The sequence below is a fragment of the Grampus griseus genome (assembly GCF_964374135.1).
Source record: "Grampus griseus genome assembly, chromosome: 9".
NCBI lineage: Eukaryota > Metazoa > Chordata > Mammalia > Artiodactyla > Delphinidae > Grampus > Grampus griseus.
This window is the reverse complement of record NC_139003.1, coordinates 76354925-76367416: the sequence shown is the minus strand read 5'-3', so window position 1 is coordinate 76367416 and position 12492 is coordinate 76354925. Positions and strand designations below refer to the sequence as shown.

At 40.9% G+C, this 12492-nt stretch overlaps 1 protein-coding gene across 1 annotated transcript in view; it reads left to right on the top strand.

Moving 5' to 3' along the window:
- Window positions 1–633: 633 nt before the first annotated feature.
- Window positions 634–12492, top strand: part of GRM3 (glutamate metabotropic receptor 3) — a gene marked incomplete at both ends in the record, with an annotated part of 104433 nt that continues 92574 nt past the window's right edge. Inside the window, one exon of the mRNA XM_082661549.1 lies at window positions 634–1101. Coding sequence (XP_082517675.1) covers window positions 634–1101 — 468 coding nt within the window. The remainder of the gene's footprint in view (window positions 1102–12492) is intronic.

Below are 12492 nucleotides of genomic sequence, written 5' to 3'. Positions count from 1 at the left end.
CAGCAGAGATGCAGACAGAGGGACAGAGTTACCATTGTGTTCTGTTTTATTTCCAAATGGAAAGGGAAGAGTGGGTAAGAAGGAGTTGTTTACAGTTGAAAGACAAGGAATAAAGACTCATAACCAAGTTGCTGCCCTACCAATAGCAAAGTAAATGACTCAGAAGAGGGAGTGAAGTGAACTTAGCATTAGAAAACCCAGGGTCTGAACACTAACTCCCTTCTAAGTACACATTGTCAGGTCACGTTATCTCATTAGTCCTCAGTGCCCATTTCTGGGAGGTGGGACCACTAAGAGCTACATCACAGTGTGTTGTAAGGACTGGGCGAGAACACTTGCTGGGAGCGTGCCTGGTGCAATGGTCCATATGTGTTTAGCAAATGGTAATTTGAGTCATTATCCCACCAAAGGTCTGAATGGAGACCATCAATGTAATCACTGTTGCTTTCTTTACCGTTGTTGTTCATTTAATTTTTATCATCTCTTTAGGAACTTGCTGACAGCCTCTGCTAGCCTGTTCCTCGCTTATATGAAGGACAGAACAGAGATCCAGTTTGGAAATGAGAGAGGAGGACTAACGCGCAGCATTGGTTCCATCCACTGATATCTCCCAGAGGTACAGATACGGGATTCATGAAGATGTTGACAAGACTCCAAGTTCTTACCTTAGCTTTGTTTTCAAAGGGACTTTTCCTTTCTTTAGGGGACCATAACTTTCTGAGGAGGGAGATTAAAATAGAAGGTGACCTCGTTTTAGGGGGCCTATTTCCTATTAAAGAAAAAGGCACTGGAACTGAAGAATGTGGGCGAATCAATGAAGATCGAGGGATCCAACGCCTGGAAGCCATGTTGTTTGCTATTGATGAAATTAACAAAGACAATTACTTGCTCCCAGGAGTGAAGCTGGGGGTTCACATTTTGGATACATGCTCGAGGGATACCTACGCATTAGAGCAATCACTGGAATTTGTCAGGGCTTCTTTGACTAAAGTGGATGAAGCCGAGTATATGTGTCCTGATGGATCCTATGCCATTCAAGAAAATATCCCACTGTTCATTGCAGGGGTCATTGGCGGCTCTTACAGCAGTGTTTCCATACAGGTAAGATTGGCAGTGCTGCTGGTAAAACACTGTACCTCTTCGGCTTTATGTCTTGGGAGAACAAGAGGAGAATATCCTAAGAGCTTCATCAATGGATGATATCAGCCATGCAATTGTTCATTGCTATGGGTCTCTGATAATATAGGTTTGCAGACAGAACAGTACTTTAGCAATGAAAATTGTTTAGAGATATATCAGGTAGCTACTGTAGCATAAAAAGCTACCCCCAAATTCAGGGACTTAAAACAACAATTACTGCTTATTATAGTTTATAAGTCTGAAGACTGGCTGGAGTGAGATGATGAAGGCTAATAGGTTCAGCTGCAGGTGGCTCTGCTCCCAGTTTGTCCCTTATCCTCCACCTGGAATCAGTGAGCTAGCCCGGGCATGTTTTTCTCAGAGTGATGACAGAGATGCAAGAGAATGCAAATTTAACTGTACGGTACAGGCCCCTCCCAAGCTTCTGCATGCCTCACAGCTGTGAACATCTCTCCAGGCAGAGCAACTCACAAGGCTCTGCCCAGAATCAAGGAGCAGGGAAATATGTGCTTACCCACAATACACGTGCCGCTAAGTTACATCACAAAGGTTGTGGATACACGGCAGAGTCATGACTGGAAGTCATCAATACAATCAAACACAGGAAAGTACAAAATCACTGAGCTTTATATTTTTCCACACTAATTTTTCCCCAAGCATTGTTTTAGTCAGAGATAAATTATAAACAATTTCTCATGGTATAAACCGGAAAATGTATGCACAGAAGCCAGATAATTACTACCAAAGGAGAAAAAAACAGGGAACAATTTAGCACATAACTTAAACTAGATAAAAAGTTGCTAACTGGTTCTCATCATTTTGTTAGGGAAAGAAGGAACATCTTAGTCAAACTCTTGCAATGCTCACAGGGTCACAGAATTAGAGGTGGAAAACTTCCCAAGACCCAGCAATATTGGTTTCAGGAAAACTCCCATTGGTAGGTAGCACATGAATTAGAACTCAGATAGATCTTTTGTGCCTTTGGGCTCTTTCAACTGTCCTATGTGATTTCTATATGTCACTTCAATATTTTCCTGGTGAATGTGGCAGTAATAAAAGTCCATAAGATAAGAGTCACATATTGAATACTTTGCCTCCTACCAAATGACTATAATCAAAGCCCCAAGCGCTAAAGGAAGTCATAATACACACACGTTGTCTGTTTCTGTCGTCAACCACTTAAATTGATTCTATCTGCACTGGAGTAACCTTATTTCTATATCAGAGGTTCATGGCATTTAAAATTATACCTGCAATTCTGTGCTGTTCTAAATGACTACTGCAAATTTCTTTCCTTCTACGGTGTACACACTCGTATTATGAGTAATTAGGATAATTGGGTTTTCATAAACACCCTTTGACTTCATTAGATGGATAGAAAATACTGCACATCTCAAAGCATATCACGTTAATTTTGCCACTGTTTCTGTACTTGGATCAGGTAAGATGGAACTTGCTATGTAAGAAGAGAGAACTAAAATAATGCATATCTGTCATACTTCAATAATACTTTCACCAGATGAGGGCCAAACATTTTATAAATATTTATAGTATACTCAATATTACCACTAGTAAAGAATTACAAGTATGTTTGTCTGACCTTAGTTTCTCCCAATGCAGTAAATAGCACTCCACAGCAGATGTGTAAATATCTATTTATCCAAAATAATTAACAAACTATGCTAATATAGTTTTAATCTAATTTTACTTTTTTATTACCTATAAACTCCTCAAAAGAGGTCAGGTTATCTTAAAAAAAAATGTAGGTTGTTAAAACCCTGCACTTGTTCACAAGGGAAAAAGCCACTTCTTAATCATCACAGGACCTGGCTTATTATTTCACTTATCTGGTCCATATCACTATAAAGTCACAAATGCTGATATGGTTTTTGTCTCCACAATATAAATAAAGAAACAAAAACTATCATGCTATACGGAAAAGGTTTTGGCATCAGCAAGACTGGGGTTTGAATTCCAGCCCCGGCACTTACTAGCTTACCTGTAAAATAAGGAAAAACCATCCACTTTAAGAAGTTGTCGAAAGGATACACTGAGAGAATCCGTGGGAAATGCCTTACCAAAAAACTAACAGATTCGATAAACAGTAACTATTATGGCCCTAAAATCACAGGAAAAAGCAGCGGAAGAGCCACATCTAACAACAGCTCCGTGGCCAAGCAGCCCCATGAAATCGTTGCTGGTTCCCCATGGGCTTCATCCATCAGTTAATCTGTATAAAGCTCCTTGTGTATGTATGTCCTGCCCTGTTGCAGAGGTTAGAGAGACCCCTGAAGTCATAGAGAACACAGCCTTGACCTCGAGGAATGTGAATTCTGGCTGTGGGTACAGTACTATCATGAAATAACAGTGACTACTATTCACAATACATTCATGGGGTTCACAAAGTAAGAAACGACCTTTAGGAAGGTTTTGAGGATGACTGAGAGAATGAAAGTTGCACTAGAGGAAAGCTAATTGAACCACAGTGTGAATGAAAGGCTGGATCTGAGGAAACCCATCAGAAAGATATGGCAGATGTCTGTGTGCAAGGGGACAAAGACCTTGACAGGAGTAAGGGGATGAGCTAGAGAAGAAAGGAGAGAGAGGGCTTCACTCCCCGCTCCATTGTCCTCAGGCGCTCAGGCTCTGATTAGACCTCACGCTGGTCCCCTCGGCCAAAGTAAGCAGGGAGGTGGAGCCATCTGTCTACACACTGATCTCCAGGCAGCCTTCCAAGGAACCCTTCGCCACAGGGCCTTGCTTCCAGCTAAGCACCATGAACGAAGGGGTCTTAGGGGCTCTTATATAGCTGAGAATTTGAGTGTTATCCTTGTGAAACACATGTCTTTTAAAAAGAATCCTAAAAAAAAAAGAATAGTCAACCACAATCCAAAGCAATAGATTCCTAACGGTGATTTTAAGACACTCTTGTACACAAGTGAGAGATATTTTCAAAGAGAGGATTTTTCTGGGGGCCCCTCACACTCACGTACTTTTGTTCCTGGACTGATTCTGATCCTCTGCCCTGGTGTCTGGTAACCGTGGTGACAGTGTACAGCTGGTAGCCGCAAAGATCCACGCCCATCGGTCACCTCTGCCATCCATTTTCAACTGCTCTGGACTTCCTAAATATTTACTGGAAAACGCCTGTGCTTGAACTAAACTGGGGGAAGAAAAGAGGGTTAAACTGTAGAAAAAATCTACTAGTACGAAATCCACCACACAATTTCAAAGATTCCGCTCATCTAATTGTCGCATCAAGTCCCAAAGCACAGCACAGAGTTTTCAGTCACAAAATTGTCTCTTGAGAGACAGAATGATCAAGAATGATCAAATCTGTGCATCTTCTCTTTTGTGGTTGGCTCAGTTTAGACGTTATCATCTCCCCATTGGGCCCGAATAGCTTTATTGGTGGGAATGCTTCAGCAGGCACTTTTCTCTCCCGTTTCTGCTTCTCTCATTGTCTTCCTACTAAAGAAGAATGCTCCTAGAAGTCAGCAGAGGAGATATCCTCTGCTGTATTAGTTCATACAACAGGCAGTTTGCAGAAAGCGAAAACTGCGTGAAAGGAGAAATGCTTAATGATTCGCTGAGTTAACCTCTATCACCATCGATGAAAACCGGGACATTTTCCCAACACTCTTATTAAGTAAGACAAACCACTCTGTGGTGGTCCCTTGTCTAAAGCAACGGGACTGATTTTTAAATTTGGTAATCAATAAAAACTAGCAACAAAATCCTTCTTTATTAGCAAATATACGTGGGGTCTATTCATCCCCTCTGGTGAATAAGCTTCTTTTCAAAGCATTTTTAAGACTGTATTCTGCTCTCTTCTATAAGCCTGCAATCCACCCACTTGGGGGAAAGTAGTATTTATTCAGGAAGAGAATCAGGCTGGTTGCCTTTAGTGACGCAGTTGTCTACATGGTACTATTTTGAAGCAGTGTTTATGCTTGTGTTCTTGCAAATAGACTGCAGTTAGAGCTCCTAAGCTGTTCAGTCAAAACAAAAAAAAAATGTCTCTTGAGAGGTTCCCCCAAATGTTCCTCACTCCTTTCAGAGGATGTATATTTCCTCAGTCTTTCTTGCCTTACCAAAGCAAAGTTCAGCTGCAACAAGAGGACAGGCATTAATTGACCCAGTTATTGTTGCGTCCCTGAGCGTTAAAGTGACCTCGGCGACAAAAGGGCATTTGGGTTAGATAGCTCATAAAAAGGGCAGAAGAGAGCCTGGAAAGGATCTTACTACCTCTTTCGCATGCTTGGGAAACAGACCCTTTTTCAGAATTTTTAGCGATAGCCACATCCCAGGAACTCCTGACCCTGGGAGGTGGCCATTATGTCATTTATCATGACATGGATTTGGACATGCCACGCATGGCTCACATCACGTCTCTGAGAAGAATAACTCAAACTAAATCCCTTGCAGTAAGTTTCCCAGATTTTATCTACATGGGGTACAAAGAACGGCCCCAAAAGACACTCACCACTCTATTATTCCTCCTCCACCTAATTCCACAGTGTGAAAGTGGACCTGTACTGGTCAATTTGTATTAAACGTCACCCTCCCTCAATGATTCATTCCTCCTTTACATTCAAAGGCTGTGGGGAAGAGTCACACGTGAATTGTTGTTCTTATTATAGGAGCGTCAGAAAAAGAGTTGAAGGATTTGGGGTTACAAAAGGCTTCATACGGTTAGCTGTGTCCGCGTATCAGAGAGACTACAGAGGGCAAAAAAATGGTTCCTCTGTGGATACATAAATTTAACCTAGAGCAGAGTGTCTCAACTTTATCACTACTGGGCTGGACACTCCTGTTGCGTGGAGCTGCCCTGTGCATCGCAGGACGTTTAGCAGCCTTGCTGGTCCCTCCCCACTGGACTACATGCCAACAGCACCCTGAATTGTGACATCCCATCATGTTCCTACACACTGCCAAATTACAAAGTTATCCCCCTTTCCCTCTGACAATCACTGATTTAGAGCAGGGCATATTCAGGGCCAACATAAGGAAGAGTTATAAGAAACGATAGTCCTGAAGGACGAGGATGTAAGGAAATGAGTCCTCGGTCACTGGAGTTTATTCAAACAAAAGCTGGCCTGTGACTGAGGAGACCGAAGCAACATATTAGTACCTGAACTATGTTGCATTTAAGGGCATTTCTTAATTTTATAATTATACGTCGCTCGAGCAAAAGACTCTACTAGGATGAGTGATTATAAAGGCAGTGTCCAAAACACGAAGCAAAATAAATTACAGACTCTCTTCCAGCAGGATTAATTTGAAGAAGTCCAATCAATTGTTACTTCAGTTGATTATGGTAGCATTTGTGTGAATTTGGTGAATCAAGCATCTCGATTGTGTACTAATTACAACTAGGGCACTCATAAAATCATTTTTCATCAGAAAATAAGCATTTATTAAGCTTATATATTTTAGGTTCAGCAAGAACACTATACGTAGACACTAGGTAATGTGAAGCAGAGAGCATGCAAAATAAAATGTATAAATATTATTACAAAACAGGAAACAAGCTTAGGATTACAAAGGGGAAAGGGGGGCAGGGATACATTAGGAGTTTGGGATTAACAGAGACACACTACTATACATAAAATAGATAAACAGCAAGGATCTACTGTATAGCACAGGGAACTATATTAATATCTTGTAATAGCCTACAAGGGACAAGAATCTGAAAAAGAATATCACTTTGCTGTACACCTGAAACATTGTAAATCAACTATACTCCAATAAAAAAAATTTATAAATAGTAGACATCTTATAAGCCCCTGAGGCATCTATAAGCAAATGAGGAAATATCAAATCCATACATAAAACAGGTACAAGTGTAAGACCGGAGAATCAGCTGACGACGTAAGTCCTAGGAGACCAGAGAGAATGATAGAATGAGCAGAAAGGAACGGAGGTGAAGAGGAAAAAGTCTCTTAGATCCGTGCGAACAGAAAGCCTGCCTTTGAAGTGTCCCTGGAAAGCTGCTTTCTCGTCTACCGATGTATACTACCTGCTCATTCTTTCCTAAAAAGGAGACCAGTGTTTCTTCCACCTGGAATGCACTGTCCCTCAGCTGTCCGTAGGCCTTGCCAAACCCTCCTCTCCTTCAGTTCTCAGCTCAAACCCTATCCCTTTTGAGAAACGTTGCCCAAGCGCCCACGACCTAAGCACACACTTCCATTACTAGCTTATTACTAACCAGAATTATTCCTTTGCACATCTATTTTCCCACCTAACTAGAAGCTACTTGAGTTTGGGAACCACATCTTTTGTCTTTGTGTTGAGGGCACCGAAGACAGTGCCTCTACCACGTTGAGAGTAAACGCTTTTTGAACAAATTGAAAGAACTAACAGAATGATATCCTGCTGCATGACCAGAAGGCATCCCTAAATGAATCTTTAGGGATGGGTGTTGCAGATCACACGTGTTGCAGATCACACGTGGGTTGCAGATCACAACCACGACCTACCTATTCTAGATCAGTCTGGAAGACCGTAAATGAAAAATCAGCATTTTCCTACAACAGAAAACTGTGTTTGATACAAAAGCCAGACGATGTAGCAAAGTGAGCTTGTGGGACAAAAGTCCCCCCACCCTCCCCACCTCCACTGCCTACGCGCGTGCCACAAAAGGTGCTTTGATCTGAGAGTAGCAAGCGTTCCACTCCACTTGTCCTTAGACTGACAATTCCCAGAGACAACTACCCGAGACTCAGCATAGCTGGGCAGCCAGGGCCATTCCAGATTAGGTTAGAGCCCCATCCTTACTCTAATCAAGCTCTCTGCAGTCTCTCCACATAAAGAATGTGCAGAGTGTCGACTAGGCCAGATAACACGCTTGGAGCTAACACAAAAGAGAAGGAAACATGATCCTGTACTTAAGAAAAGCAGAGTGACAGCATTAGAAATCCATTTACCAATCTATCTTTAGTGTCTCTATCACTAGAAAAGTAAAACTGAGAGCTGCCTTTAATGAGTTTAATATTGCAAATACAACAATCACAGCACGGATACAACTACACGTTTTTACCGTGCCTTTTTAGAAAAGTTCAGCTCAGTGATTACAACTCCGGATGCAGACTACCTCAGATTTATTTTATCCTTCATTACCTCTCTCCTCATGTCTAAGACTGAGATATGAATAGTACCTCTTTCACTGGGCTATTGCATGAATTAAATGAGAAAATACACGAAAAACAGTAAAAAAATAAATAAATAAATAGTGGTCCACACATAATGAGAATTAAACATTTTAGTAGATAGTATCTATTAGCTTTTTTAACTTTTAACATCTGCAGTGCAAGAGGAGTAGTTCCAAGAGGAATTGAGGTTCATGAAGGTCAAACACCAAGTTCAAGCTTCTACCACTTTACAACATTAAAATCCGGATAGCTTGCCTCCGACACTGCCTCACCCCCTCACGTAGTCTAAGCTTCAGAAAAACCCGAATCAACAGTTATCTCTGATAGAATCTTTTATTTTCTTCCCAGACTTTTCACGCAAAAGCAATCTCACCAAGCTGATGTTTTGAAAACTCTTTCCATTGCTCCTGCTCTCCTCCTCCAAAAAAGGGCAATGCTGTTCAAGGACTTTATCACAGAGAGAGAGGCAACAGCAAGAGCAATTCAAAAATGCTTTTGTTCAGCTGCATAGCACAGGGAGATCAGCTCTGTGCTTTGCGACCACCTACGGTGGTGGGATAGGGAGGGTGGGAGGGAGATGCAAGAGGGAGGGGATATGGGGATGCATGTATACGTGTAGCTGTTCACTTTGTTATACAGCAGAAACTGACACAACACTGTAGAGCAATTACACTCCAATAAAGACGTTAAAAAAAAATTAAATTCAAAAATTAAAAATACAATAGCTAAGGGGAAAAAAATGTTTCTGTTAACACTTTCATTGTAGAAATTTCTCGCCAGATGTAATTATCTAAGATGCACTATTTCTTCTCCTTTGCTTTGGAGTTAATTTATTCCTTAATTAATTCTCCTTCTGTCATGTGTTTATTTGGAAACTACTCGTGAAAAACAAGAGGTTATTCTCAGGACTACTGTCCACAGGGCAATAGAATGGCCCATGGCTGAGAACCAGCTTCTGTGGTGGTCACACATCTGTGATGGAGGTCATGAGATAAAAACCAAGGGACACAGGCATTCCTGAAAGATCAGCAAGTGTTTTATCATATGATTACAGATTAATCAGTAAGCTCATCAATGTAGGACTGCTGACACGTTCAGTTAAAACAAAGTCGTGATTTTGCTTTAACAATACAAAGTTCTCTTTCCGAATCACCATTAAATATGTGTCTTTTTAATGGAGCAATATGTACCAGGCTCAGTATTTCAATATGCAAAGAGTCAACGCTTAGCAGTTTATAATAATTAAAGTCCATTGATTTAATGTAATAGAAGTGCTTTTACTGGTCTGAGAAAAATGCAGTTGAAAACTTACAGAGTATTTTTCCAATGAGTGGACTTGGAAAATCTAAGAATATGTCCCAAAAACACCTGCAGTAAACTCTTAAACGTTGCTACCCCAGGCGGGATAGTAGTGGGACTTTGAACACTAAAATTGTGCTGTCGCTATTTTTGACATCACCACCTGGTATATTATGGAAATCCCTCTGTTACTAGTGACAAAGTCTTGATTCACGCCAGCTCCTTGACTTTACATTCCCGCAGAGGGAACTGTAACACAGGGGAAAATACAATAGGCAGAACACCTTCAAAAATTACCTTCCAAACACCGACCAGATTTCCTTCCAAGCGGTCAGAATGGCAAAGCGTCTTGAGACACTCGCCATCACTTCATAGGGTCGAATTTGCAGGGCACACATCCCAGGGGCTAGCCGGCCCCTCCCAAGCACTGTGCGTCCAATTTGGGTAGCTGCCATTAGGTTCACAATGAGCCCTCAGAGAATACAAACCATGCAGTGAAGCTTTCCCAGTGTGGAAAACAGATGTGATGGAACACGTAATCTACAATTTGTTCAGAATTTTTCTACAAAAAAGTAACTTTCCATCGAAATAAAACCACCATGTGCATTAAGCACATATTACCTATGTTGACACGGTCGTTTTAAGGAATATTGTTTATACAAGATTTAAAGAAATATGACAATAAAGACAGGTTGGTACCATGCAGTGAATTTCAACTGTTATCAAAGTTTACTTATCTGGCTCTCACTTTTTGTTTCCACCTTGAAGAAAGGCTTCAAGCTCTTTTTTCTGAGATGCTTCCAGGAATTTAAAAGTTCCTTAGCCTTTTTATAGTCTCCAAGGATGAAAATTATTTATGACCTTCTTCTTTCCAAGAAGAATTCAAGGTGACCTGTAATGACACAAACAGGAGAACAAATTAAGACATGAGTACTTGAGTAATTACCACCAACCAAATAAATGGTTTTGAGTGGACTCAAATTTTATTTAAACCTCTGCTCTTGTCCTTTCTATTATTAACTGACTCACTGTTATTGGGATTACAAGGTCCCTGGCCTTCAAGAACTCCCAGCCTGAGTCAGAATGAATATGTCGTCCATCTGATTACCCTGCCCTGACTCTTTCTTTTCAAGTTGGATGTCATCCACTGTGGCCTTTTTAGAACATAATTGTGGTCATGTCATTCCCTTAATTAAAACTTTTAATGTCTTTTTTATCTCTTAAAGAAGAAAAATTCAAACTCTTTAGCATAGCATATAAAAAACTTAGCAGTGCAGCCACAGTCCTTCTATTTTTCCTCACCCTGCTAATCCCTACAGGGCACTGGGTACCCTGATAATATTGAACCATTTGCTGCTCTTAAAGCAAAAGTGCATTTGCCCATCTCTGTCTTTGTGCTCTTTTCTCTGCCTGAAAACTTCCTCTCCCTTCCTCTGCCTGATAACTGTTCACTTTCTCTTCAAGATCAAGTCTAAACGTTACTTCTACATGGGAGCCTGCCATGACTCACCTGAATGTGCTCCTTCACCTGTGTTTTAGTATAAGTACGTGTACACTTATCTCAAAATTTTATCCTTGTTATGTTTCTTTGTCCCCAAGAGACTACAACTTCCTAGGAGAGAGTGGGGATACATTACTCAGCTTAGGACAACCTAAATTTGAGAATAGCACCTTGTATAACGAGCACTGATTGAAGTTTGCTGAATGAATGATTGCTGGCTTAGCCATTCTCATGACCTCCAACACTTTTTGAACATTAACTATGTGCTAGCCAGTGAGTTAAGTGCTTCACATATGTTATCACTTAATCCTTAAATAAATTCATAAACCAGAGACTACTTAATCCCTTTTTACAGATGAGAAAACTGAAGCTTAAGGAATTAAAATAACTTGCCTAAATTCATGCCGCTAGTGAGAGAAGGGGCCAGTTTGATTCCAGTCCTATGTACTGAATGCTTATACCACTTGCTTTTGTACCTGCCAGTTCTGTTGAAGTAATGAACAGTTAACAGGAAAACCATGAATGACATAGTTCTATTTGCTACAAATAATATGGTATATAGCCCTCTGCCCTAAATTATCGCAAAGGACCACAGAAATAAATACTAATCATTTTTTTTTAAATTAAGCTACAGCCCTTAGCTCTTCCCACGCTTACCCAACAGCTTTTGGACCTTGGTTAACAGTCAAAAAGGATAGGAGTGCTTTTTTATTGATAGGACTAAATTTATCATATTATGTTATACAAGGGGCTTCAGGGCCACAGAAAAATAGGGATTAGTTAACTGTGGCTCTGTTAAATCCTCAAGAGGCATTGTCAAAAATCAATATCCAAGGCACTAAAGGATGCGTTTTTAACAGGTCTGTTGGTGTCAAGTTATCCCTGGAGTCATTGTTTCTCAGGTGTCACTGGCAACCACTAATGCACACTGGACCAGGTATGCCACAGACCTGATCTTACTGTCAGAGACTGCAATTCAAGCCAGTTCAGTTCCATGATTTCTCTTGAAAGTTAATTCATGGGGGGAAAAGGAGTGAAGAGCAGATACAGGCTGATTCAGTGGGCAAAATACCATCTCGTTCCTATTCTAAGTACCTGCTAAGTCTAGCTGGAAGCAAAGTCATTCCTGAGATGGAAGACAGACCCTTGTCGAACGTGCGTTTCTTACGATGAGAAACCTGACATGTCTGATGATGCCAGTCTCCCGGAAAAACGTGATCCAAGGGCTCCTACGTGGTCTGCATAGCAGTTCAGCCTCAGTGATAAGCGATGAGAACACCAAAATGGCTAACCTTGCTATTCATAAAGTCCTTTGTCACAAAGGAAGAAAATGAAAGTGTCTGCCTATCTGAGTTGCAGACCACAGGTGTTGAGTGCAAATATTTCAGGAAAGGGAGG